The sequence below is a fragment of the Myodes glareolus genome, chromosome 27, assembly GCF_982192425.1.
Source record: "Myodes glareolus chromosome 27, mMyoGla1.1, whole genome shotgun sequence".
Classification (NCBI taxonomy): domain Eukaryota; kingdom Metazoa; phylum Chordata; class Mammalia; order Rodentia; family Cricetidae; genus Myodes; species Myodes glareolus.
This window is the reverse complement of record NC_142052.1, coordinates 40,470,464-40,498,382: the sequence shown is the minus strand read 5'-3', so window position 1 is coordinate 40,498,382 and position 27,919 is coordinate 40,470,464. Positions and strand designations below refer to the sequence as shown.

At 43.7% G+C, this 27,919-nt stretch overlaps 1 protein-coding gene across 1 annotated transcript; it reads right to left on the bottom strand.

The window, feature by feature from the left end:
• Positions 1-1,505: 1,505 nt before the first annotated feature.
• Positions 1,506-26,984, bottom strand: Mob4 (MOB family member 4, phocein). The gene is made up of 8 exons (XM_085684216.2): positions 26,859-26,984; positions 19,480-19,542; positions 13,049-13,149; positions 7,302-7,344; positions 7,035-7,121; positions 6,288-6,367; positions 4,081-4,192; positions 1,506-3,390 (listed from the first exon to the last, which is right to left on the bottom strand). Exons 1-8 carry the CDS (start codon positions 26,916-26,918, stop codon positions 3,259-3,261), a joined length of 678 nt encoding a protein of 225 aa, XP_085540342.1. The 5' UTR covers positions 26,919-26,984; the 3' UTR covers positions 1,506-3,258.
• Between the last annotated feature and the right edge of the window lie 935 nt (positions 26,985-27,919).

Here is a 27,919-nt window from a genome sequence, read left to right as displayed (position 1 = left end):
AAAATGCACCTTCACACCTTCTGGGGTGGCTGCTCTCCACAGACGGAGATGATGTGGGGACAGGGGAGCCTCTGCCTGGTTGGTGGGGCTGCACAAAGCAGTAGTGTCTGTAAGAATAGCATGGAGATCCCTAAAAACTAAAAATAGAGCTGGGTGCGGTGGGATCCCAGCACTCGGGAGACGGAAGGCTGACAGATCTGAGTTCAAGCCAGCGTGGTTTACAAAGTGGGTTACAGGACAGCCTAGGTTACACAGAGAAACTCTTGTCTTGAAAAACTACCAAAAAATAAATAAAAATAGAAGCACCACAGGATTCAACATTCCCATTTCTGGCATCTTTGTAAAAAAAAAATGAGATGAAATGGGGGCTGGAGAGATGGTTTAGTGATTCAGTTCATAATTGTAACTCCAGTTTCAGGGGACATGCAAGCAAAACCCCAATGCTCATTTAAAAAAAAAAATCTAAGGGGGGACAAACCTGAAATGAAGATCTTGAAGAGAAGAGCCAAAGAGATGGCTCAGCTGTTAAGGAGCTCGCTGCTCTCCCAGAGGGTCAGGTTGTGTTCACACCCCATACAGTTTATAACACACCCCTAACTCCAGGCCAAGGGATGGGGCACCCTCTTCAGGCCGTCCAGGCAGGGCATGCACATAGCACACAGACACATGGACACAAAATACCCAGGCACATCAAGATAAAAGGGGACAGCCGAAGGGGTGGGGGATTCTCAGCATACAGTGGCGTGGCCACGCCGAAGGATGCTGCCTGATTTCACCGAGACATTTCACCAGCCTCCCCTCCGTTATTACTTTATTTCTGACATTTACTTAGCCTCATTAATCATTTTCTAATTTTTAAAAACTGTGTTTTATGTGTGGGTATCGGTGTATGCATACCATGGCATGCATGGAGCTCAGAGGACAGTGTGCAGGATCGTCCTCCATACACGCGGGTTCTGGGAGCGAAAGAGGCCACGAGGCAACCACTCTGACCAGCTCAGCTACCCTACCAGCCCTGTATATTTTTTAGGTGATTGATTTATTTACATTGTTGTTTGCCTACATCTGTATCTGTGTAAGGGTGTTGGATCCCCTGGAACTGGAATTACAGATAGTTGCAAGCTGCCCCGTGCTCTTAGTGGCTGAGCCACCTCCCCAGACCCCCGGCCCTGTACTTTTGAGACAGGACCCCTCATGTAGCCCAGGCTGACCTTAAGCTCAGAGACCCACCCAAGTGCTAGGATTAAAAACCTGCCCCACCACTCTGGATCCAGCTACTTCTTAAAAGACTACTCACGTCTGTGTGCGTTTACTGAGATTATGCAAACAGCATGAGGACACAAGCCGATTCGCTGAGATCTTAGCTACTGTAACCAGTCAGCTTCACAGTGAGCAGGGGTTAGTGAGGTGCCAGACTGAACACAGAAGCAAGACTACAAACTCACACTTTCCGAGATTGTTTTCTTTTATGATCAATTTCAAAACACACTACAGGGAGGATAGAATGAGTAGAAAAAAAATCCTTTATTTTCCTGTTAACACTAAGCCATGTATTCACAAAATGTTCCAATTCCTCAGTCAGATCTATAACCCAGTCACTACCTTAAATGTTCACTGAGAAACAGTCAAGCGACAGAAACCCACTGAGACCCCAACCAGAGAACAGCAACATTGCTAAGTATAATTTATGAACGTAGGTTAGGCTCACTCATATTTACCAAGCTTATTTAAAAATGACTAACCCCAGTGGTTATGGTAACAGTAATATAAACACCTAATCTCAGCCACTGTTCTCTTCACTGTGAACACAAAACTTCCTGGAAGACAGCTGTGGGCTGCAGTGTGGCGCTGACCTGACCACAGGCGTCCACTAGACACACACCCTCGGTCTGCTGTCATTTCCCACACTTCTCTGTGCACACTTGTCTCATAATATACATCATTTCTTCAAATAATCAGAAAAACAAGATGAACACATTTTTCAATTTCATTTGAAAATAACTCTTAAATAAAAAGAAGTTCCTCGCGTTTGTTCGATCGGTAGCGATGCCTGGCTTCGGCTGTGCCAGCCGCAGGCACAGTCCTGTCCCAGCTTACTGCCTCGTTACAGTGAGCACTTCACTAAATACGTTCTAAATTCGCACTTAAATTTTTAAGACTGAAGAAATTAAAAAAAAAAAAAAAAAGCATGACCATTCATCCACACCACTGGAACCTGGAGTTACTGTAAATATTCTTATATGTGCATATAATCCAAACAATACGCTTCTGGGAGAGATTATAAAATAAATACACTATCTTTTCCATATGTATTTAATGCTGCCTAGAGTTAAATGAAAAGATTAGTATCACTAACAGAAAGAACCAAACTAGGGTAAGGATTATTTTCTAAGTAGCTACAATTTCCCCCCCGCAAAGGCAGGCAGGAGCCTGTGCAGCGCAGTTCCTGTAGTGTGCCGTCACTGCTAGATGAGGTACGCTCTGGAAGCAGTTAATGCGATACAAGGAGGAGAAGCCACCACTAACCGTAGCTTGGCAAACGCGTTCCTGACCACTGTAGCTCGGGGAGAGGGCTAAGGAAACAAGGGCAGGTGTCCACGGAGCATCATGGTTGTGCCTTATCAGCATCACCAGGTATTTAATAATCCAGTCACAAAAGAGATCGTGTTTCCAAGTACACTGACCTAGAATATACTTTATGTAGCAGAGTGAGGTTATTAAGTATTACTAACCTCCTTGTATTTCTCTGAACATATACATAATTGGTTATGCATATTAAAAACTACAAACAGACTTTTTAAACACTTTCATCTCATCTTGGAAAAGTTAACAGTACAGGTGGAATACTACTGAATTTTCTAAAATATCAAAACTTTGGGGGTAAAACTAAAGAAAATATTATCTCTTTAGTAAATGGTTTGTGTGAAACCCAAGCTCACTCTTGTAGATTTGAAAGGATTGTGATCCAATGATTGTTTAGCAGCACTTTTACCAAACTGTAAATTCTTTTTATTAACAGGCATTATAAACAGATAATACTAAACTTATTTAAAAACCATGAGTCCACACCAGTGAATATACAGCTCATGAATAACTTAAAATGTATTTCCCATTTTAAAAGGCAACACATAGCATACAAAAACCTCTACTAAACAGAAAAGCTATAATATGGATCCATGATTGATGTGTCTAACATGATATATATACAGTACATAATTGTTAATTATGTGATCAGTACACTGTTCTACACGATTCCTCTCAGGCTTCACTCTCTCCAGAAACTGAATTCTGAACTTCTTCTTCTAAAATTGGTACAATCAGGTTATCCTTCGACATCAAATTATATTTCATCACAAATTTAGTAAACCGATGACATAAAAATGTTTCATTCTGTAGAAAGAAAAAGAAAAACAGTAATTTTGCTATCCAAAAATTAGAAGGCTAGAAACAGTACCAACACACACTGCTGTCACCTGACAAGACTGTACTAAGATAATTACTGACATACTGTGGTTAGTTTTCTGTCAACTTGACAAAAGCTAGGTCATCTTGGAAGAGGGAACCTCCATTGAGAAAATGCCCTACCAGACTGGCCGACAGGCAGGCCTAGGGAGCACGGATTTCTGATTCCTGTGCACAGTGCCAGCCTTGGGCAGACATATATAAGCAAGCAGGCTGAATCTTTAATCCCAGCACTTGGGAGGGTCAATCAAGAAGATTTCTAAGAATTCAAGCCCATCTTGAGTTCCAGGTCAGTCAAGGTTATAGAATCTCAAAAAAGGTGGTGACTCGCTTCTCTACTCCTAGCAGGCAGGCGGATCTGGCGGATCTCTGAGTTCCAGGCCAGCCAGAGAAACACCGTGAGACCCTGTCTCACACCAAAAGAAATAACAGAAGACAAAAGGAAGCAGGCCGCGCAAGCCTATTAACAGGCAGTGCTGCTCTGTGGCCTCTGCCCCAGCTCCTGCCCCGTCCTCGCAGTGAGGGACGGAGAGCAACCCAAGAGTCAGCCGCAGAACTAACCCTTTCCCTACTCAGGCCGCTGCTGTCATGCAGCGCACAGCGACGACAGATACTTACTTCATATTCATCAAATATCTGCCGGTGGTGAAAATAGGCGTGTGAGAATATTCTATAGATCCTACGGCACACTGATCCTAGTTTGGCTACAGACGACTCTTTTATGCTAACCCTGAAAGAGGAGAGAACCCAGAGTCAGAAATGTACACAGCCCAATCTCCTCAGTTCCCAGGGCGCAGCGCTCACGCACAGCCTCTCCTCGATCCCGGACCAGCCCTCGCTGCTCAGCCCCAGCACCTTAGTTAAAGGCAGTATTGTACTTCTGAAACTTTGTTAAACAATAATGTACTTACACCCTGACACCTTAAAACTTACTTAAAAAAAAACTTTAAACACTATTTAACACTAGCAGTACTTTGTCTAATACAGATGACTGAAACCACATTATTTTATTCTACAGAGCCTGCTTTTACTTCCTTTGTATTTTTGAAGATCAATTTCTAAAAGAGAATCCTAATTCTCTTTTAGAGTACAAGATATCGAGAGAAAATCAGATGTCATCTGTGTTTTTTACACCCAGATCTTAGATGAGGATTTTGCAGCTAATTTTGGAGGGAAAAACTCTAGTTCCATCTACGTTGTAAAAATTCCCAATTCTTTAACAGAATAAAAGAACAAAACCAGCTTGGGCTCGATGATGAACTCAAGGCTAGCACGGGCCACACAGACCCTGTCTGGAGATACCAGTCACACTGGCTGTGGTTGAGGCAGCTGGATCTTTGAGTTCAATGTCAGCCTGATCTACAGAGTCATGCAAGGCTACAAAGTGGGACTCAGTCTCAAAAAACAATAAATTATCTTTTTAAAACTCATAAACCATAGGAGAAAAAAATCCATTTTCAACTTTAAAAGGAGAGGAGGGGAGAACTCAAAAACCTCCCCAGTAATACAATATGCATGCACAGTCTTCCCCAAGACCTCGGAAAATCCTACTGACATAACAGGATAAGCCTGCCAAGCTGCTGCCTAACTGCTGATACTGTAGGGGTCAGGACTCCTGAGTGCTCAGCCCTGAATGGGCATCCATCACCCCATTCCAAGCTCAGGGAGTGCTGAGGAGGGAGAAGTTAGACCCCTGACTTCCAGGCATGACGGAGGTGATGTACTCTTGATTATCCATATGAGCGGACGCCTCAACCTGCCATGGAACAGGGAAGCCCCACTCCGCCCTGAGAATGCACACATTCTGTTAGCTACTGACGTGGGTGGAAAACATACTGAGGTAAAGCACACACACTCTTGTAAGCAAACTCATCCATGTACCTAATGAAACTCACTGGGGGACAACAACACATAAGGGGTGGGGGAGGGGCAATGGAGAGAGGGAGGGAGGGAGAGAGGGGATGAGGAGAGAGAACAGAGGGAAAGGAAGAAAGCAAGGAAGGCAGAAGGGAGGTGCTTGGGAAAAGGCAAGGGATGAGTGAGCTACGAGGGTATGGAGCAAACACTATCAAAACACGCCACGTGTAGGACAAAATGCATGCAGCCGGGTGGGCAGTGGGGGGTGCACACCTTTAATCCCAGCACTTGGGACGCAGAGGCAGGAGGATCTCAGTGAGTTCAAGGCCAGTTTGGTTTACAAAGCAAGTTCCAAGACAATCAAGACTATTACAGAGAAACCCTGTTTCGAAAAACCAAAAAATAAAATGCATGCTATACATGTATGTTATAATATGTCCATTATTATGTGCAATTAAATAGATGTTAAAATTTTGCTTAAAACTGCTACGGCAAAAAATAAGCACAAACAAGCAGCCTCCCTTAATCAAGTCACTATTTATTTATCTAAGGAGGCTGACTCTAGCGGCTGGTGAGAAGAGGCCTAGAGAAGGCACAGCGCACAGCAGCAGGGACCAGCACTAACTCCTCTCTGGGCTTTCGAAAACAAGTTCCAATGTTTTCGAAACTCAAATAATCTGAACAAGTCAACTAACCATTTATAAAAAAAATTAAGTCAGGTGTGGTGGCGTACTCCTTTAATCCCTGCACTCAGAAGGCAGAGACAGACGGATCTCTCTGAGTTTGAAGTCAGCCTGGTCTACAAGAGCTAGTTCCAGGACAAGCACCAAAGCTCCAAAGCTACAGGGAACCCCCTCCCCACCTCAAAAAAAAAAAAAAAAAAAAAAAGCCCAGGACATTATTTTTAAACACCAGTGTTTTAAATAAAACTCAAAAAGCTGCATACCATGTTTAACGGGTTTGTTTACCTGCTGGGGAAATATTTATTGCTATTCAGAAGACACGCAGCACCATCCAGTGTGTGTCTTGTGTAATCTATAGCAGGACACTAGAAAAGAGAAAAATGTGAAATGCATTGACAGACAGGCCTCTCTTTTACACGCACATATTTACTAGTGTCTCTCACCACTGTAAGTGACACAAAAGAGTTCGGAGGTTCACTGCACTATGGTGAGCGGACTATGGGAGGGAGGGAGAGCAGGCCAACAAGGGGACGAGGGGATGGGGCAGACTTAGCTGACTTCCCAGTGGGGGAATGGTTGCCAGCCTAGCTCCAGGTTCAAGACCCTGCCTGCCTTGTGGGAGGGAGTTAGGGTGATAGCCTCCTCTGGTCTCCACAGACACGTGGTATATACCTGCACACGGACGTGCATAGAAAAGCATCACACTCACACATATTAAACAGTACCATTATACAACTATGTCCACTGTTCCACAATGTTTCTGCTCAAATAGGATATGGAATGTCCCCAGAGGCTCATCTGTTGAAGGGGTGGTTCTCAGAGTCTCTCAGGGGAGTGGTAGAGACTCTGGAAGTAGGTTCTGGGGTGGTGTCCCTGAAGGGAACACTGGGCACCTGGCCCTGACCCTCTGTCCTCAGGTACCCTGTAAGCAGACTTGCTTCACCAAATGCTCCCTTCTGAGATGTTGGGCTTCACCCCATGCCCAGAGTGATGGTATCAGGTAACCAGGCACTGAAACCGCCCCATTCTCACCTCCTTTGGAGTTTTATGAGCTGCACAAAGGAAAATCCACTGTTCAGTTGCTGTCATTTGAGTACACGTATCTGGATGGCATTCACTCTGTTAAAAATAATTATATTTTTAATATGTAGAATGATAATGAAAAATTGTCATTTGGATTACCTTTCTATAAAAAAAAGTAAAAAGAAATTAATTAGAAACTTTGGGTAAATCTAAGCATACAAAATTACTTTTAAAAATCAGAACTTTGAACTATAGTTTTAACAACAAAAAAATTACCTGAAGTTTGACAGCAAGTCCATTTAGCTCAAGGCAGAATTGCCTAAAAGTGCAAAAATCACATTTATTATCCAGGCTCTGTTTATTTTCTTGTTTTACTTCATAAGGCTACCAAGCTGGTTACCTCTTATACACTAGGAAATTTTTAAATTTTTCTTGAAAGTAGCTTAGAAATTTCACCAAGACTCTAGGAAAGCATTACTTACTGGATACTTTATTGTAATGCTATTGTCAGAACTACGTACAGTTCTGTTACAAAGATGCTTACATTAACCATGTATTCATAGGAGAAAACTTCTGATTATGATTGGCAACTGAAGGGTATTAAGTAGTTAAGACCTATGATGAAAGAAGCTTCACTTATATAAAATTATGTGTTTATTTTTACATACAGTTCTAAACAAAGAAAGAACTAAGCTTTTTTGCAGACTAAAGTTTGGGGTGCTTTTTCAGAGACAACATTTCCTGTGTTGTCCTGGCACTCAATCTATAGACCAGGCTGGCCCCAAACTCAAGAGTGCTGAAATAAAAGGTATGCACCATCCCCCTACCCCTCCAACCCCCCTCACACCCTACCCCTGCACCCCTAGCTTAGACTAGAATTTTTAAATTTAGCAAGACATGATGGTCCACGCCTTTAATCTCAGTCCTTGGAAGGCAGAGGCAGGAGGACTTCTGAGTTTGAGGCCACCATAATCTCTACAGTGAGTTCCAAGATAGCCTGGGCTACACAGAAAAAGTCTCAAAAAACAAATTTTTAAACTCCCATAGTTTCCTTGTTTTGTCTTGTTTTTCTTTTTTAGTGATTTATTTATTTTTAAAAATTTATTTATTCTTTATAAATGAGTGTTCAGTCTGCATGTACAACTTTATGCCAGAAGAGGGCATCAGATCCCACTACAGATGGTTGTGAGTCACCAGACGCTTACTGGGAATTGAACTCAGAACCTCTGGAAGAATAACCAGTGCTATTAACTGCTGAGCCATCTCTCCAGCCCCCGATTTAGTTATTTCTATTTTATGTGCATTGGTGTTCTGCCTGCATGTTTGTCTGTGTAAGGGTGTCAGATCCCCTGAACTGGAGTTACAGATGGTTGTGAGCTGTCATGTGGGTGCTGGGAATCAAACCTGGATCCCCTAGAAGAGCAGTCAGAGCTCTTAACCACTGGGCCCACTCTCCAGTCCTTTGTTTTGCTTCTTAACACAAAGTTTTGCTCTGTAGTTACATCAATCTCCCAAGTGCTGGGATAACAAGCAGGAACCTCAATATCCAGCTATCCCACAATTTCTGTCCTAAGTACTTGTTTAAAAAGAAAAGCTCCTTCTTCTGATTTATGAGCATGCACACACCTGACACTGGGTGTCAGGTCACCTGGAGCTGAAGTGTAAGTGGTGTGAGTCACCTGACCTGCGTGTGGGAAATGAACTCCAGTCTAATTGGCTCAGCAGTAAAATTCGGAGCTGCTGCTCTTGCAGCGGAGAGTTCAGTCCCAGCACACACACCAAGGAGCTCACAACCCCTCTATCTCCATGTCCAGGACACCACTCTGGCGAACAGATCACATTCACACATGAAGGCAAACACTCATACACATTTAAAAAAATAAAATAACTTTAAAAAATAAGTGGTCCTGGTCAATCAAGTTTCTAACTCCCAGCACTCAGGCAGAAGAAGACTAGCCTATAGTGAGTTCCACAACAGTCAGGGTTACATTGACAGAAACCAAGTCCCTAAACCATCTCCTCAAGAAGAAGGGGCAGAACAAATCAGGACTGAGAAGACTGGGAGAGCACAGTGGCTGTTATGATGTCTGAAAACCTGAGCTGCAACCCCAAAACCCATGTGAACGCCAGGTGGGCATGTGAATGCCTGGTGGGCATGGTGGCCCTGGGCAATTCTAGCACTCAAAAGGTGGAGGGGGGATCTCCTGAGCAAGGGTCAAATGAGAGACTCTGCCTCAATAAGTAAGGGGAGTTAAATCAAGGAAGATTCTTGATACCAACATTAGGTCTCTACATGGATATGCACACCCAAACTCAAACCCACATATACATGCAAACAGGCACACACACACGAATATAACACACATGCAAACCTGTCTATATCCATGAACACACACCACCCAACCACCACGGCACACAAAACAAACAACTCCGTGGCACCGACAACAGGGAAGCGGGGCTGAGGTCTGAGCACCAGTGTGACTAGCGTGTGCAAGGCCCTGGCTCAACTCCCAGGACAACCAGAAGAAAAGGAACAGAAAAGCTTCAGGAGCTATCTGATACTGTGTACAACATTTAAATCCTCTATTTCACTACCTTACCTTCTCCAAAAAGATACTATTTACAGGAATAAATTAAAATATATTGGGATCACAGTCCATGTAATTTCCTAACTTTTCTTAGAATTTGGTATCTTTTCCATATTTTTTCTAATACTAAAAATTATAAGGCCTATACAATGCCTAAAATTCAGTAAATATACTCTTTCTGAAGAAAAAAAAAAGCAAAAGACAAAAAACAAAAAACCGTTTTTTGGGCTATGAGTCTCATATGGCCGTTAGACTCAGTATTTAGCCAAGTTCCTGATCTCCTGTCTACATTTCCCAAGTTCTGGGACCAACAATTGGGCCAATCACGCCCAATTCTAAATATTTTTTTAAAATAATTTATTATGATTTATTTAACTTTATTTTATGTGTATTGGTGTGAAGTTGTCAGATCCCCTGGTACAGGAGTTACAGACAGCTGTGAGCCGCCATGAGGGTGCTGGGAACTGAACTCAGGACCTCTGGAAGAGCAGTCAGTGCTCTTAACCGCGGAGCCATCATTCCAGCCCTCTAAATACTTTTTAACAAAGTAAAAATAAAGAAAATTTTAAGGACTGCCGTACAGTTTTAGACAGACACATGATATAAGACAACACTTTACAATAAGTATATTTTATAGCTGTTAAAATATTGAATGGTTTCACTCTAAAAATCCAGTTGTGGTGGCACACACCTTTAACCTCAGCACTCAGGAGGCAGCTGCTTTATTTATTAAATCACAAATAAAATATCGCTATATTTCTCCCTTTTGTCTAAAATAAAAAAAGGTTATAACTAATATTATAAAAACGATATACAATAAATATAATAACTATATACAATATATACAGACAATAAATACATCAACAGTGTCTGGTTCATTAGCATTTGACAAATTCAGAGAATTCCATTATCTATCCTATCTTGGTGAGTCCAAAGTCTTGTACCTAATTTACTTTCAATCATAACTTGCATTACTATCTTTTGATATCTCTCAATCTTATACATATACTTTACATTTCTTTAGTGAATTTCTTTTCTGAGTCTCAAACAAAGGAAGACTGTAGGGGCCGAGAAATGAAGGCCCATTTCCACACTGTCTGGCCGTCAGAGAATCTGAGAGACTAACAAGCTCAATTTGCTCCTTCCTCACAGGAGTGGTCACCTGGCTCTTCTGAGTACAGCAAACTCAGCGCCATCCTGAGGTGGTCAGGCTATGCTAATGTACTCTGCTCCTTCCACTGTAACTATGAGGTCACCTGGGGAGGAAGTGGGCTTGAGTAAAATGTGACTTGAGTCATTCCAGCTACCTAGGCAGCAGAATGTTAATGAAGTGCTTTGTCACCTGTTCCCCCAGTTTACCTTGATATAAAAGCTGTTGAAAAATAAACGTGGGTGATTTGGGGATCTAAATAATCCCTGAAACTCCCTCCCATTACTATCTTATGAATTGACTTTATTTTTCCCACTCCTCTATGCTGGTGAGAAGTGTTTTTGTTGGGGCTGGTCCCCAACAGAAAACTATAACTATCTAGTCTTCAACTCCCTCAGAGACCTAAGAAGGAAATAATATTAACTAAGTAAGCAGGAAGTGCAAGCAAGCAGCTTCCAAAAAAATGTGAAAATGACAGAAAGAGCTGGCTGCCTGCAACGTTGGGGCATCCATCTTCAGCCTAAGGGCCTGAATACTTGACAGGCTTCTCTATGAAGGACTGTCCTGCCTTGTCTTGCTAAGATTTAACAGCCACTGCTTTTTGTGTCCTGCTTGTCCCATTAGGACAGCATACGGTCAGCAGTTGAGGCAAGTGCATATGGAGGCAGATTGGCCTCAAACTCACAGAGATCTGGCTTTGCCATCACATTAAGCCTGTTTAGTATATTTTAATGGAAGAAAACAGAAAGCAAAGCCTAAATTTTCATTTTTCTATGATTATACTTCCTTCTCAAACGCTGGGTAACACTGTGTTGGACTACTAAGGGAATGTACGACAGAGAGTATACCACACTAGATGGCGCCACTTCTGAATCACCCGTCCCCCCACTACTCCATGTCAGTAGACTACTCTATGCAGTTCTGAGTGACTGCTGCCTCCACAGTAACAAAGGCTGGCAATGGTAAGCAATAGCTTTTCTTTTTTTTTAAGGTTCCTTCTGAGAGACAGGGCTTTTTTAAAATGATTTATTTAATTTTCTTTTATGTGCATTGGTGTGAAGATGTCAGATCTCATGGAATTGTATTTTCAGACAGCTGTGAGCTGCCATGGGGGTACCGGGAATTGAACCCGAGTCCTCTGGAAGAGCAGTCAGTGCTTTTACTCCAGCCCGTGGAATATTTTCTTTAACTGGGCAAAGATGTGTTGCATTTGTTTTGCTGGGGAAGGTGTGCTACATTTGTTTCTGCTGCCTTTGTTAAGGGTGCAGAGATGGCATTTGTTAACTATGTAAAGATGTGTTGCATTTGTTTCACCTTGCCTGCCTAAGGCACCCTGGTCAACAGCTAAGCAGAAGGATAAGTGGGGGTGTTGGGCAGAGAGAAGGTAGGAGGAGAAATCTGGGGGGAGAGAGAATGAGAACAAGGGAGAAAGAAACACCCAGGGCCAGCCATGCAGCTGCCAGCCTGCTGAAGGGAGTAGGTCACACAGAAGGAAAGAAAAGTAAAAAGAAACATGAATACAGAGAAACAGGCTAAGTTGTTAAGAGCTAGCAGGACACGAGCATAAGCTACGGCCAAGCACTCATAACTAACAGGAAGTCTCCATGCTATGATCTGAGAGCTGGTAAGCCCGGTACAGCTAGCTACATGGGGAAAAGACAACTCAGAGCTGAAACCCACACATCCTGCCATAAGATTACAACCTTTTAAAGTGGCCCTGTTTCCTAATCACAAAGATTCAGTATGAGCTGTCAGGAGATTTAAATCAACTTATAACTAAGTTGGAGCAGAATATATTTTTAAAGATTTATTTATTTATTATGTACACAACATTTTGCCTCCATGTATGCCTGCAGGCCAGAAGAGGCACCAGATCTCATTACAGATGGCTGTGAACTGCCATGTGGTTGCTGGGAATTGAACTCAGAGCCTCTGGAAGAGCAGTCAGTGCTCTATTAACCTCTGAGCCCTCTCTCCAGCCCCCCAAACAGTATTCTCTAATCAACTGCATACCTGCTATTCTAGGACTCAGGAGGCTGAGGCAGGAGGACTGAGCTGGAGACAATGCTAGCTGTGCGAACATTGTCTTCAGTCCCAGCATGTAGGAGCGGAGACAGTTGGGTCAGGAATTCAAGGCCTGAGCCTACATGAGACCTTTTCTCAAAATAACCAAGACCCAAAGCTATAAAACTCGGCACTGTGATTTACCCAACTTTAACTTGACTCATACTTATCATTAGGAGGGACTTGAACTGTTTAGCACATCCTGAGATCTTGAGACCTACCTTAAATGTTCATACTTCCACACACCTTCATCTTGGCCTTCAGGCGGTTCAAGAATTTTGTCAATGTTGGAGCAGTCTGCCCTTATATTCTGTTGAATATACTATAAAGAAAGGAGTCTTATGGTTAATTAAATTTTGCTGGATGCTAAGCTTCATGCTAAATATGTTTAATATTTTTGTTTTCTGAAATTACATAGCTCTGACCGTCCTAGCCTCTAACTCACAGAGTTCAGTCTACCTCTGCCTTCTGAGTGCTGGAATTAAAGACGTGCACCACCAAGACTAGCTCAAGCATCAATTCTTGGCCTTCTTAGTGATGAAATTAAAGGCATGTACCAAAACACTGGACTTGAATTCCTACTTAAGCCTCTTGTACTATGGAGTTTTGGAGAAGGGAATGGGTTCTCACTATGATGCTCAACTCATCTGGCATCAAGTCAGCCTTCCACCTGAGTATCCCCAGAGACTCTAATAGAGGCACAAGATGTCTAGAATGTTCTCAGATGTCTTTCTCTTCTCCTTGTAACAATCTTATGTTTCGATGTCCTCAAGTAAATGCAACTAATCCTGAACCACCTCAAATTCCACATAACAATTCTGTCCAAATCACTTCCTCCGCTAACATATACTCATTTCTTAAAATATTATATCATTTCCCCCTTTCCTTTTCACCCTCCAAGCCCTCCCATGTGCCCCTCCTTGCTCTTTCAATTTCATGGCCTCTTTTTTCATTAATTGTTATATACACACAACATGCTCAGTCTGTTAATAGCTCATTTTTATTATACCTTACATGACTGCACTTTTCAGTCCAGTCCTGGGGGTTTATTGCTGGGGCTATTCTAACAAGTGAATGTGGCTAGCCTGCACAATGTGTTGTCCTCTTTCCCCAGCAGTATTACATACATCTTACCCCTGCATTCTGTTTTCATAGTCTCATTCCACACCTTTTCACTATTGCATCTGTTGTACTGATCTGTGATCAATGATCTTTCGGTTTACTACTTTAATTTTTGGGGGAGGCATGATAAATTATGCTCATATAAGATGGTAACTAAAATTCAAAAATGTTATGTTCTGAATATTTTATTGACCAGCCATTCCCTTATTTCTCCCTCTCCTCGGGTCCCTAAAACATAGCAGTATTAAAAGTGGGACAATAAGAGAGGAGTCAGCTATCCATCACCTTTAAATCAGAAGCCAGAAATTGCTAAGTTTAGGAGAGCTGAGAGAGACTAGAAGTCAGGCCTCCTGTGCTAGCTGGAGCCACACTGGGAATGGAGGGCTACTGAAGCTGCCCAGGAAATAAACTAAGGGTCAAAGGAAAGTGAGGAGGGTGCGTGGCTGAAGGTAAAAAGCTGGCACGTGTGAGGCCATTCTTAGACCACAGCCCCAACCATCCTATAACCCCTTTGTAAATGTATGTGTATTCTATCTATGTGTAAATGTATGGTCATTCTATCGGTCTGTTCTTTGGAAAGCCTTGAATAATATAGTGTGTTCTGGCTAGTTTTCTCTAGACTTGACACAACCCAGAGTCACCAGAGAGAGGAAGCGTCAACTGAGAAAACACCTCCATAAGACGGGGCTGTCAGCAAACTTGTAGGACAGTTCTTAATCAGTGGCTCATGTGGGAGGGCCCAGCCCACTGTGGGTGGAGCCACTCCTGGGCAGGTGGTGCTGGGTTCTACAGGAAAGCAGCATCCCGCCACACCTGAGCCCCTCCTGACCCCTCCTTCCGACGTGCCACAAGTACAGACACACAAGCCAGTTCACTTTCAACATGGTGTTCACCACCGCAATAGTGGCCATGGTCAGGACGGTGCCAGGAGGCTGAGGAGGGGGTCTGGGTCCCCGGAACCGGACTCACAGGTGGTTGAGCCACCTGATGTGGGTTGTGGGAGCTGCACTCTCGTCTTCTCCTAACCTCTGAGCCTTGTCTCCAACCCCAGGATTGAGTACTCATTAAATATGCTCCCAAACGTCCATTATTCTTGGTAAGAAACAAAGTCATTTGTTACTAATTCTTAAAGTTTGTTATATTAATACTATATAATTAATATAAGAAAATTATCTTCAGTCAATAAAACCACTACTTTTTTAGTTTCAAGACAAAAACAGTCATCACAGCTAGGCATAACTGTATACACCTGAACCCCAGTACCTGGGAGGTGGGGTCAGAGGATCAGAAGCTCAAGATCCTCCTCAGCTGTGGTCAAGTTTGAGAACAGCCCGGACTACAGTGAGACCCTTGTCTCCAAAAAAAAAAAAAAGGCAAGACTAGCTAGGCAGCGGTGGTGCACGCCTTTAATCCCAGCACTCGGGAGGCAGAGGCAGGCGGATCTCTGTGAGTCTGAGACCAGCCTGGTCTACAAGAGCTGTTCCAGGACAGGCTCCAAAAAAACTAGTAGGTCATTTAGGTAATAATTTTATTCAGGTAGCAATTTGGGTATTTAGTTTTTATTGAAGTAGTACTTTAGGTTAAGAATGAATAGATTATTTACATAGTACTTAGGTAATAATTTAGAGTACATAAATGACAAATTTGGTAGGAAATCAATGGAGCTTTTTAAAAGGCAGAATATCTTCTTGTTATATTTAACCCTCGAGCTATAATTTTAATGACCTAATTTTGTGAGACTTTTTCTAAAGCAGTTTGTAGAAATAACTTGAGACCATTAAGTACATAATATAACTCCATATGAAATTATTTTATTACTTCCAATTTTGGAGACGATGGAACGAACACATACCAATCTTCCTCTCCATTGAAGGAAAGCATCACCTAGACAGGCTGGGCCTGGCTCTGCTGTCTGAGGTCTCTGCACTGAACTGCAGTGAGCTTGCTCATGGCTCTTTCCAGTACCCCCTTCCCAAACACCGACACAGTGAATATACGAAACTGAATCAGTCTAAGACAGTTCTCAGCCTGGGGTCACCACCCCTTTGGGAGCTGAATAACCCTTTCAGAGGGGTCGGTTGGAACGACTGGAAAACACAAATATTTTCATTATGATTCATACCAGTAGCAAAATTTCAGTTATGAAAGTTTTATGATTGTGGTCGCCACAACGTGAGGAACTGTACCAAAGGCGTCACTGCATTAGGAGGCTGAGAACCACTGATCTAAGAGGCCATTTCCAGTTCTGGCTTAGGAATGGAAAAAGCACCCCTTAGACATGGGGGTAAATCCCTCCTGTCTCAATAGGAACAGTGTCCCCTAAAACCTGGGTGGCTCAGTGATCACAGCTGTCTGTCATCTAACACCTTCACTGAGGCACAGGACAATAGGGTCTTCCCATCTCAGACTCAACCTCCAGAACCCCTAGGCAGAGTGGTGCACGCCTTTGATCTCTGCACACAAGAGGCAGAGGCGGTGGATCTCTGTGAGTTGGAGGCCAGCCTGGTCTATAGAGCTAGTTTCAGGACAGTCAGGATTATACAGAGAAAAGTTGTCTCAAGAAAAAAATTAAAAAATAAAGTAAGACCTTCAGAACCGCGACCTGAATACACCTTTTGTTATTTGTCTACACTCTGGATTCTATTAGTAATGCTGACTAATAGAAAAACTAAAGGAAAAAAGACACATGACCTATAGAATTTAATTAGCCACTACTTTCTCATGAAAAATTATGGAAGTCAGGCGGTGGTGGTGCACACCTTTAATCCCAGCACTCGGGAGGCAGAGGCAAGTGGATCTCTGTGAGTTCGAGGCCAGCCTGGGCTACAAGAGCTAGTGGCTCCAAAGTCACGGAGAAACCATGTTTTGAAAAACCAAAAAAAAAAAAAAGAAAAAAGAAAAAGAAAAAATTTTGGAAGAGGACCAAAAAAAACAAAAAAAACTTCAAACTGCTCTCTGCCCTCCACATGTGTACATCGCCCCCATACATGTAATTTTAAAAATGAAAGAAGTGCTAAGAGAACTGCCAACTCAGAGTTCTCTACCTACCAATAACCCTCAACAACTAAAGCTATTCTCTTTTTTTTAAATCTTCAACTAGTACACCTATTTAAAACTGTGTTGCTTTTATTTATCTTTTTTAACTTTATTTCATGCACATTGAACGATGTCAGATTCTCTAGAACTGCAGTTACAGACAGCTGTGAGCTGAACCCGGGTCTCTGGAGGAGCAGTCAGCGCTCTTAACCACTGAGCCATCTCGCCAGCCCTGACTAAAGCTATTTTCAAACTAAAGAAAACTAAAGGCTGAGATCACACTATTTGCTGGTATGTTCAAGGTTCTAGATTTCTCCCAGCACCAAAAGGAATACAAGCAAGCAAAAGAAACCTTAAGAGAACCCCTAGACAGCAGAGTATGCTAAGACAAAAACTGTTAAAAAGTTCTTCAGAGAGAGAAAAACAGAAGGAAATCTGAAACATTAGCAGGAATTCAAGGCAGGGTGGTGAAGACCTTTAATCCTGAACCTGGAAAGCAGAGCAGGATGATCCCCAGTTCGAGACCAGCCTGATCTACATAGTAAGCTGCAGGACAGCAAGGCTACTCAGTGAGATCATTTCTCAACCAAATCAAAGTAACAGTGAAGTTAGCTACGGTGCCTCATGCCCCTAACTCCAGCACTTGGGAGGCTAAAGCCAGACTGTCTGAGCAAGTCTAAAGAAAAAGAAACAGTGTGTCAGTGAAATAGCTCCTCAAGTAAAGGTGCTTGCTTCACAAACCTACAACCTGAGTTCAATTCCTGAAACCAAAATAAGGTAGAACGGGAGAAGCAACTATGTAAATGTGTCCTCTGACCCCGTAGATGCACATTAAAATTACAATTTTTTTTTAAATTAAGCTAGGGATATATAGTTCAATGATAAAGAAAATGCCTAGCACCTGTGAGGTCTTAAATTCAATCTTCAGTGCTACCAAAAGAAAATATTATTGTCTGACTGGGTTTCAGTGTATGTCTATAGATATATAAGGCAACAAGAAATACAAATAGTGAGGGAAAGGAACGACATAAGTGTAAAGAGTCTTCCAACTGTAACAACAGAATACTGACGCTACTTAAGAAGACTATGTAACATAACCTCTGCAATCACCAAAAAAAAAAATCACAGAGATGCACTCAAAATATAATTAAAGCACAACTCTACAATGTTCAAATGGCCCTTCAAAGGGAAGAAAGGATTACCTAGAGCAAAGAGACAAACACAAGATGCACGCACGAAGCTCTGTCCGAGTTCCAACCCCGCCCCACATAGAGCAGACACAGCGCTGCTGCACACCTCCAAGGCCAGAACTAGGAGGTGGGGATTGGGGATCCTTGGCTTGACATCAATCTGGCAAATATGAGAGCCTATCTCAAAAAGGGGCCCCAGTGCCCGACTCCAGACCCGCTGGGGAGTAGGCTCAGTGACTAAGAGCACTTGCCGCTCATGAAGAAGAATGGGTTCAGGTCCCAGCACCCACATGGTGACTGACAAGTGCCTGTAACCCCATTTCCAGAGGAAATCCCGAGTGCTGGAATTAAAGGTGTGCACCACCACCGCCTGGCTTTTTTTTTTTTTAACTGAGAACTTCATACAATATGTCCTGATTTTATTCACCCCAACTCTTCCCAGGTACAACCCACCTCCTTAAATTCCCAACTTCACAGTCTCTTTTTAATTTAATAGCTCATCAACTCCAATTTGAGCTGTCCATATACTTCTGGGTGGGGGCCACTCACTGGCTCATGGCTGACCTACCAGGAGCCACAGCCTTGAAGAGAACTCGCTTTTCTTCCCCAGAAGCCATCAATTACCAGTCACACTGAAGTCAGGGGTAGGATGCTCATGAACCCCTTACCACTCCATGCTTGAGTCCTGATTGTGCCAGGCATCCACAAAACAATTAGCCCCTTAATTTGATCTTTAACAATTAGCCACAAATATTTTTTTCACCAAACTCCTGGCTCTATTCAATATAAAAGAACAACTATTTCTTCCATTGGGGTTGGGGGAGGAGTAAACCTAACATAATACACCAGGGATTCTCAACACAATGTACGAATCTCCTAACATGTCATCACACACTATGGAAGTCCCTCCTTGGGAATCAATGCTAAATCTAGTGAGTTACGTGACAGTAGTAACGAGTCAAAGGAAAGCATCTCAGTCTTCACACTACTGGAGGGTGAGAGTTATGAACTAAAATCATTATCAAAAGATATAAATCTCAAAGGCGTGTTATCAAAGGTTTAGTCACCAAATTAGCATTTTATTTCTATTTAGTTATTCTAATTTGTCATTCCTTTAATTTTCATTCATTATACACTCAAATTTCATAATATAAATAAAACGAGGTTTGATTACAATGATGAATGATCGGTCCATATTAACCCAGTAGAATCTGGTTTGTGCCCCCGACCACATAAGTTGGGAATATTGAACCACAGCAAAGACATAAAGCACTTGCTATGAGTGCTGTAAGGAAGGTCGTTACCTGCTGAACTGCAAGTGTACTGTCCATCTCATCAAAGGACTCATCAGGCCAATTATAGAAATCCTGTAAAAGTAAACCCACGGTTACAGCACATACACGGCACGTTACACACAGAACACAGATGCTACTATAAACACCATCACTCTTATTTGATTTTTCGAGACAGGGTTTCTCTGTGTGTAGCTCTGGCTGTCCTGGAACTCACTCTGTAGACCTCGAACTCAGAGAGATCTGCCTGCCTCTGCCTCCCAAGTGTAGGGATTAAAGGCGTGTGCCACCACTGCCCAGTTATAAACATCATTCTTAATAAAGATCCAAAGCTCACAACAGAGGAGAACAAAAGACTCTACCATGTGATTACCAGCAAAATAAAATAATCTCAGCCAATATTCTTAAATGGACACCAAGATTGTATTTAACTGAACTACACATTATATTTTTTTGCAACCACAAATCCCTCAAATACATTTCCCATTAATCTTACAGGGATTATTTAACTGGGAAGAGAAGTTCATCACTTTTTGTTTACAACTGTGAGATAATATCCCTCTAAAAGTTGAACTGGAAAAATATATCCAAACATAAAAAAAATCAAATTTCTGAAGAGCTAGCATTATTAGTAAGCAATCTATAACTCCATAATATTACTTAACAAACAGTATAAATTACTATTCCAGTTACAAATAAAGTCTGAAATTTCTAAATAGAAATATGACTCCCACCAAAAAGAATTTATGTAGCGGCAGAAGAGATGGTTCAATGGTTAAGAGCAATGGTTGATCTTCAGAGGTCCTAGCTCTATTTCCAGCACCCACAGGGCAGCTCACAACAGTCTATTCCTAGAGGATCCAGTACCCTCTCTGGCCTCTGTGAACACTGCATTGCATGCACATGATACAGGTAGCTGCCCAAACACATACGACTAACTAAAAATTGTAAATGTTTTTATTCAGAGCTGAATGAAATGGAAAAATGCACAAAGCCCCAACATTAGGTTTACTCCCCAACATGGAGGAAGTTATTCAACTGTTTTCTTTTTTGTTGTTTCTTTTGTGTTGTTTTTTGACACAGGGTGTGTGTGTGTGTGTGTGTGTGTGTGTGTGTGTGTGTGTGTGTGTATGTGAGGGGGGGTGGTCCTCGAACTCAGAGATCCAACTGCCTCTGCCTTCAAGTGCTAGGTACACCACCCAGCTCTAGATTTTTTTAAGGGGATATTTTTGTGGAGCACCTTGCATTGGTCTCAAATTCCCTTCTATTTGATTTTTCAGCAGCAAGGTTTACTTATATATCTCACACCCCTTCTTTTTCCTTTTTCAGAACTGTAGAATGAACCTAGGGTCTCACATATGCTAGGAAAACACTCCACTAAGTTCACTAATGAGCTGTATTTCTGGCCTTCTTGATACTTTTTATTTTCATGAATCGTTACAGCCGACTTTGAACTTGCAATAGTCCTACCTCAGACTCCTCCGCAGCTGGAATTACAGCCTGGGCCTAGACAGGCTCCTGCGCATCTCTAAGTCCTGTCATAGAGCAGAGCTGATCTTCAACAACCGCCTCTAGGCTAAAATGAGGGGAGGGGTTGTAACGAAGCCTATAAACCTATAAAGTTTCACTAACCAACAAAAGTAAGGTGGTGTTGGGGAAGGAAAGAAAATGCTAAGAATGAGGTGTACAGCACCATATGATTAAAGTCTAAGAAAATGAAGAATGGCTAGGTAGCTCGTGTCTGCAATCCCAGAACTCAGGAGGCTGAGGCAGGAGAATCACTGTTCAATTGCAAGGCCAGTCAGTTCACAGTATGAAACCCGTTTCAATTCCCTCCATTCCTACTCAGCTCCCCACCCCCCACCCCCAAAGAAAAGGACGAAAGAAGGATGGAGAAATGGCTTAGTGGTTAAAAGTACTGGCTGCTCTTCCAGGACCAGGGTCAGATTCCCAGCACCACACAGTGGCTCACAACTGCTGACAACTGGCTGCAATTCCAATTCCAAAGGATCTGATGCCTTCTTCTGGCCTCCTCAGGTCAATACAGACATGTGGTGTTCAGGCAAAACACTCACATATATAAAATATTTTTTTTAAAAAATTAAGGAAGGGCCACTTGGTAGCACATACCTTTAATCCCAGCACTTGAAGGCAGAGAGAGGAGAATCCCTGTCAGTTCAACATCAGCCTGGTCTACAGAGCTAGTTCTAGAGCAGCCAAGGTTACATAACCCCTGTGGGGAAGGGGTGGCTAAGAAAGAGTATATTCATGGATATAGTGCACAGACTAAGCCATGTGTGCTAGCGCACATCTAAAATCCCCATACACAAGAGGCTGAAACAAGAGATTGCCAAGTCGGAAGGCAGCGTGATCTACAAACCAAGGACCAGGCCAGCTGGGGCTACACAGCAAGACCCCATCTCAAACCAACAAAGAAATAATTCAGGCATGGTAGCGCATGCCTATAATTCCAGCACTTGGAAGGTGGAGAGAAAATGATCAGGAGGAGCTCAAAATGATCTCCAGCTACACAGACAGTTCAAAGACAGTCTGAGCCATGTAAGACTCCATCTCAAAAATGGGTGGGGGATGAGGGAACACATAGAGTAAAAAAATCTAGAAAAAAATAAACAGGAACGACTGCAATAGGCAGTAGTAATGGCAGAGACCCATGAGTGATAAGAATAAACTGAACGCTCAGCCATAATGGACGTCTATCCATCTCCCCCTCCAGGACCATAATGGACGTCTATCTGTATCACCATCAAAGCTGAGAAAATGTCATGGAAGAGGGAGCAAACGCAATCTAAGAACTGGTCAGGTGGCGGGGCGCACACTTTTAATACGAACACTCAGAAGACAGAGGCAGGTGGCTCTCTGAGTTCCAGGATGTGGAACAGAAGGAAGGAGTGGACTGTTAGAGGACACTGTCCTAGACATGACATGGCCACTGCTCTCTTAAACTCAAATCATCCTGGGTCTGTCATGAGGAAGGCTCGCAAGATTCTTCCCCAAGCAAGCGCCAAGGACCTATAGGCAGATGTTAGGGTGAAGAGACATTATCTTCAGGGGTCTAACAACTATTAAGGTGCTCACAACAGTAAACAACCCTAAGAAAGTTCACCAGTCACATACACAGAAGGAAAAATTGAAAGATATGAAAGTAGAAGGGGATCACTCAGGAGTTAGAGTAGATTGGTGGGAGAGGGAGAGGAACAACAGAAAAGTAACGGAGGGTAAGTAGGGAAACACATTACACATGGATGAAAATGTTATAATGAAACCTATTGTTCACAGTTAATATTTTACTACTAAAAAGTCCGAGAGCTTGGGAGACGGCTCACTTGTCATGGAACCGTGGTGGTCTGAGTTCAGATCCCCAGACCCATGTAACACAAGCTGGGCACACTGCTGCTAAGCTGTGTGTGTACTGGGGAGTAGAGACATCAACCGCCCTGGGGGCTGCTGGCCAGCCGCTGCGGCTCTAGCAAAACCTGTGAGCTCCACGTTTAATGACAGACGCTGTCTCAAAAAAACGGAGAGGGTGATGGAGGATCACAACAAAGTTAACCCCCGGGACTCAACACACACACTCTCTCTCTCTCTCTCTCTCTCTCAAATCTTAAAATAACTTGAAGAAAATCAAGAATGTTAACATAATTTGTAAAGATTCTAGACGGGGAAGAGGCTTAGCAGTTCAGAGCAATTGCTGCTCTTCCAGAGGACCTGGTTTCAGTTCCTGGCACCCCATCAGGAGGCTCACAACTGCCTATATTGACAGTTCCACGGGATCAAGCATCCTCTTCTGAATTTCAATCACACCTGCATTCATGTGGTACACAAAAACTCACACACATACACATAAATAAAAAATAATGTTAAAAAGTTAAAAAAGATTACAGAGGGCTTGAGTCGGAATCTCCAGCACCCACATTTAAAGGTGAGGGGGGGCATGATGGCACTGCAGAGAGGCCAGAAAAGAACTCTGTGAGTTCAAGGCCAGGCTGATCTGCCCGCAAGTTCTGGGTAAGCATAGAAGACATAGAAAGACCCTATCTCAAAAATACAAAACACTAGGCATGGTGGCTCACATCTTAATTCCAACACTCAGGAGGCAGAAGCAGGTAGAACTCTGTGAGTTCAAGGCCAGCCTGGTCTACATAATGACCCTGTCAAAGAAGACAAGACAGAGAGAAAGAGAAAGACAGAAAGAGAGCAGGAGAGCGCTGAGCACATGGGCTAGCAAACAAGTCAGCCAGCCACAAAAGCCTGTAATTCCAGCATAGGCAGAGTTGGCAGTTCTGGGAGCTCCCGGGCTAGACAGTCAGCCTTGCTGATGACTGATGCTTTGGTTCAGTGAGAGACCCTGTCAAAAGCAGTAAAGCAGAGAGGGAGAGATAGCTTCCTCTGGTCTCCATGAACACCTACAGAGAAGACACCCACAAGTACACACAAAAAAACTTAAAGATTAAAATTATTAGCCAGGTGGTAGGGATGCACGCCTTTAATCCCAGCACTCGGGGGGGGGGGGGGGGGGGTAGAGACAGGTGGATCTGTGTGAGTTCAAGGCTAGTATGGTCTACAAAGTAAGTTCCAGGACAGGCTCCAGAGATACACAGAGAAACTCTGCCCCGAAAAACAGAAAACAAACAAACAAAAAAAAGGATTAAAATTATTAAGGAAAAATGAAAATATTAGTAAACCAGGAATGACAATACATGTCTGTAATCCCTTCATTTTGGAAGCTGAGATAGGACTATCAAGAGTTTATGGCTTACAGGAACTACACTGTGGTTTCCAGGACAACCAGGCTCCTATATAAGTCCCTGCCTCAAAACAAAGTCAACAGTGCTGGCCCAGAAAGGAAGGACAAGGAATTCAAGGTCATCCTTGGCTATGCAGTGTGTTACAGGCCAGTCTGGACCAGTAAGACCCTAAATAGGTAAGCAAGCAAGCACGCACACATGGTGTGTTTTTATAGATATGGAGATATATGGAGATAGATACAGCTATGAAATGACGGGCAAGCTGTCCAAGGAGAATCAAGAATTCAAGGCCAATATAGGCTCCACAGAAAGTTTAGGCCAGCCCAAGATATAAAGCAAAATTGTCTCAAAAATGAAAAAAGTTAACTCAAAATTAAATGTTTTGATGCATAACTGTGACATTCATTAGACACTTAGGGGAAAAATAAAATCTAACAATAAATGTACTCATTTAACTCAGTGAACGTACGTTAAAAACCAACCATGCATTGTCTATATTCTAGTCTAACTAACTTTCAAAATGTTCCACAGCACATGCCTGATTCTAGTACTCAGGAAGAGAATTTCAAGGTCATTCTCAGCCACTTAACTCTGTCAGCACACTATGGAACGGACTACTTCAGTGAAGAAAAGCAGTGTGATAAACTGGGAAGCTTGCTTAAATGCAATTTTTCTTCTAATCCTCATTTTTTTCTATTACATTTTACCTAACCTTAACTTATCATAAAGTGGGAAAATGCAAAATTTTCACATATGTGAAAGGACATGTTGCAGTATTTATTCTAAATAATTTTTCAAATTTTAAAACTCTCACCTAAGGGGCTGAAGAGATGGCTCAGTGGTTAAGAGCACTGGCTGCTCTTCCAGAGGTCCTGAGTTCAATTCCCAGCAACCACATGGTGGCTCACAGCCATCTGTAATGAGACCTGGCGCCCTCTTCTGGCATGCATGGAGGCAGAATGTTGTATACATAATAAATAAATATTTAAAAAAAAAAAAAAAAAAAAAAAAAAAAAAAAAAAAAACTCTCACCTAAGGATACAGCCAAGAGACAACGTGCATGTTTAATTTACCACAGAAAAAGTCTTGGATTTAATTCCAAGCACCAAGAAGTTTAAAAAAAAAAAAGTGATCACTTAAGAATTAGGAAAAAAAATGTTGCCTGGGTACAATAATAGCTATTTGAAAAACGACCCCTTAGAAAGCTTGTCAAAAAGTAAAAAAGTATACATAGTATACAAATTTCCAACAGAATGAAGACAAACTGTCAGTAGAAGGAACTCACAACCCATGAAACTCATTCTGTAGACCAGGCTGGCCACAAACTCAAGAGATCAGCCTACCTCTGCCTCCCGAGTGCTGGGATTAAATAAACATAATGGTTTTCACAGCAATTCTCTAGGGCTAGGAATGTAGCTCAGTTTCCAACAGGCACAGGGTCCTGTGGGTTCATCATTTCCCAACACCTCATAATCCGTGCATGGTGACACATACTGCAATTTCAACCGTGGAGCGGTGGAAACAGGAGGACCTGAGTCCAAGGTTATCTTCAACGATAAATTCGAGGGTAGCCTGATTTTGAGACCCTTGTCAAAATCAACAACAAATTGGAGAAATAGTTCTCTACACCGGACGCGGTGGCAGGAGGCAGAATCTGAGTTCGAGACCAGCCTCGTCTACAGAGCTACTGGACAGCTAGGGCTACACAGGGAAACCATGTCCGGGGGGGGGGGGGTGTCGCTAAAACTCAGTAGCATAAGTATCTTGATTTTCATGTCTCTTAAAAAATTACGTTTTTCAACAGAAAGTTTACTCAGTCTACTGAAAGAGGCAGCAGGCTAGGCAGCAAAAAGAACACTGGCTGCTGCTAAAATTACATCTTGAACAGATCTCTCCTGATTTTAGAACATCTACTCCCTCCGTGACAGGTCATTTCCGCGGGCAGATTAATCCCGTCAAGTTTGACTGTCAATTCGTTTTTATACCGGGAAGCATCCCAGGTTTGCAAATCGTAAGCAGCACCAATGTACTCCCCACCAGTGCCCTAATAAAAGGGACATTGGAGGGCTTTTTCGGTCTATTATAATCAGCCCACTCCGACTATTGTCCGCGCGTATCCGCAAGGAGACTCGCAAGGAATGACACGGGACAAGTCGCAACCTGGTGGCAAAAACTCGCCGGACCGGTGAGCAGCTGCGGGGAAGCCGAAGGGAGTGGTGGCAAAGACAAACAACCGAGGATGAAGCCAGCGATCGCCACCTGCATCCGGCTGGACAAACTGGCCGGGGCCGACCAGCGGGCAGGGACGTCAGCGGCCAAGCCGGCGCGGAGCGGAGCTGGGCTGGGTTTCCAGCCCAGGACGCCGGCGGGAGGACGCGGGGACGCCCGTCCGGTCCCCAGTCACCGCGGGCAGCGGACGGGGACGGGCTCCAGCCACGGGCCTCGCCGGACACCCCCGGGCCCTGCGCCTAGCAGGCCTCCAGGACGCTCGGCGGCTCCGGAAGCGCAGGCCGGGTATCCCGGCCCCGGGACGCCCCGGGCCCCCACCCGCTCGCCCCGGCCCGGCCTCTCCCGGGCCGGCTCGGCGCCGCCAGGTCCGCAACAGGAAAGCCGCGGAGACTATACCTGCGCTTTCGTGCCCGGCCGGTTCCGCCTCAGCACTGCCGTCCCCTCCGCCATGACCATAGTGCCAGAGTCTGGGCGGCTGGCGGGCGTCGGTACCCGGATGTGGGGGCCGGCCGCTGGCGCGGGGGGCGGGGCGCGGCGGACGCTCGCGCGGGGCACGCCGGGAAGGGGGCGGTGGGAGGAGGAGCGGGCGGGGGGTTGAGCCGTGCGCGGTCCGCCAAGGCCAAAGGGGAAGGTGTGGGCGGAAGCCGGCTGGGGTCTGGAGCCGCTCTCAAGGTCTGTGTCGCGGATAACCGAACCTGCGTCACGCGCGGGCGTGTGTCCTTCGACTGTCTGTTCGCTGGCGGGGCAATGTGCACCACAGTAGCCGTCTCGGAAAGCTATGTGTGAGCGAGCGCCTGCCGGAGCGTAATTCTGCAAAGCCTCCCTGAAATTAAGGAACAGCACACACCGGACGGTGTGGGGAAATTGTCACAGGATCTTCATGGAATTAACCCAGGCTGCAATCAGATTGCCTGGAGCAGTTATGGGGGGGAGGGGGGCAGGAGGCCCTGGTGAACGTTGCTTCTTGTGGTTCGCTCTCTTAAATCCAAGGACTCTTTCAATGACAAGTTGGTTTCCCGTAGATAAAAAACTCAGATTCTCCAAATTAAAAAAAAAAAAACAATATCATGAGATAGAAAGTGTTCATTTGCTATTGTGCGTTAGAAAGAGAGAGTTAAATTAGCTCCCATTTTGCAAGTCGGAAGCAGGAAGGAATGAATAGTCCCTGATGGGTGTTAATACAGTTTTATGTATTAACAAAATTCCAGGTTTTCCTTCTGTTTTTTAGCGTTGTGGGGTTTTGTTTTCTTGTGGGTTTTTGTGTGTTTGTGTTCGTTGCTGTTTTGCTGTTTTTCTTCTTTTGGAGACGGGTCTCACTCTAGCCCTTGCTGCTCTCTTCCTTGAGTGCTGAGCCACTACGGTCAGGTTCAGAGGTTCACGTCTGTAAGCTAACTCAGAGATCCAGGTGACCTGACACCTTTTTCTGAACTCCCTGGACACATGCAGGTAAAAGCTTA

What these genes read in the sequence shown, in the direction of transcription:
- Mob4 (XM_085684216.2), bottom strand. Translation starts at nt 26,918, where the DNA reads ATGGTCATGGCGGAGGGGACGGCAGTGCTGAGGCGGAACCGGCCGGGC. An exon ending in GGCCGGGCACGAAAGCGCAG is followed by an intron (nt 19,543 to 26,858) that starts GTATAGTCTCCG and finishes TTACTTTTACAG; the next exon opens with GATTTCTATAATTGGCCTGA. An exon ending in CTCATAAAACTCCAAAGGAG is followed by an intron (nt 6,368 to 7,034) that starts GTGAGAATGGGG and finishes TCTCTTTTCTAG; the next exon opens with TGTCCTGCTATAGATTACAC.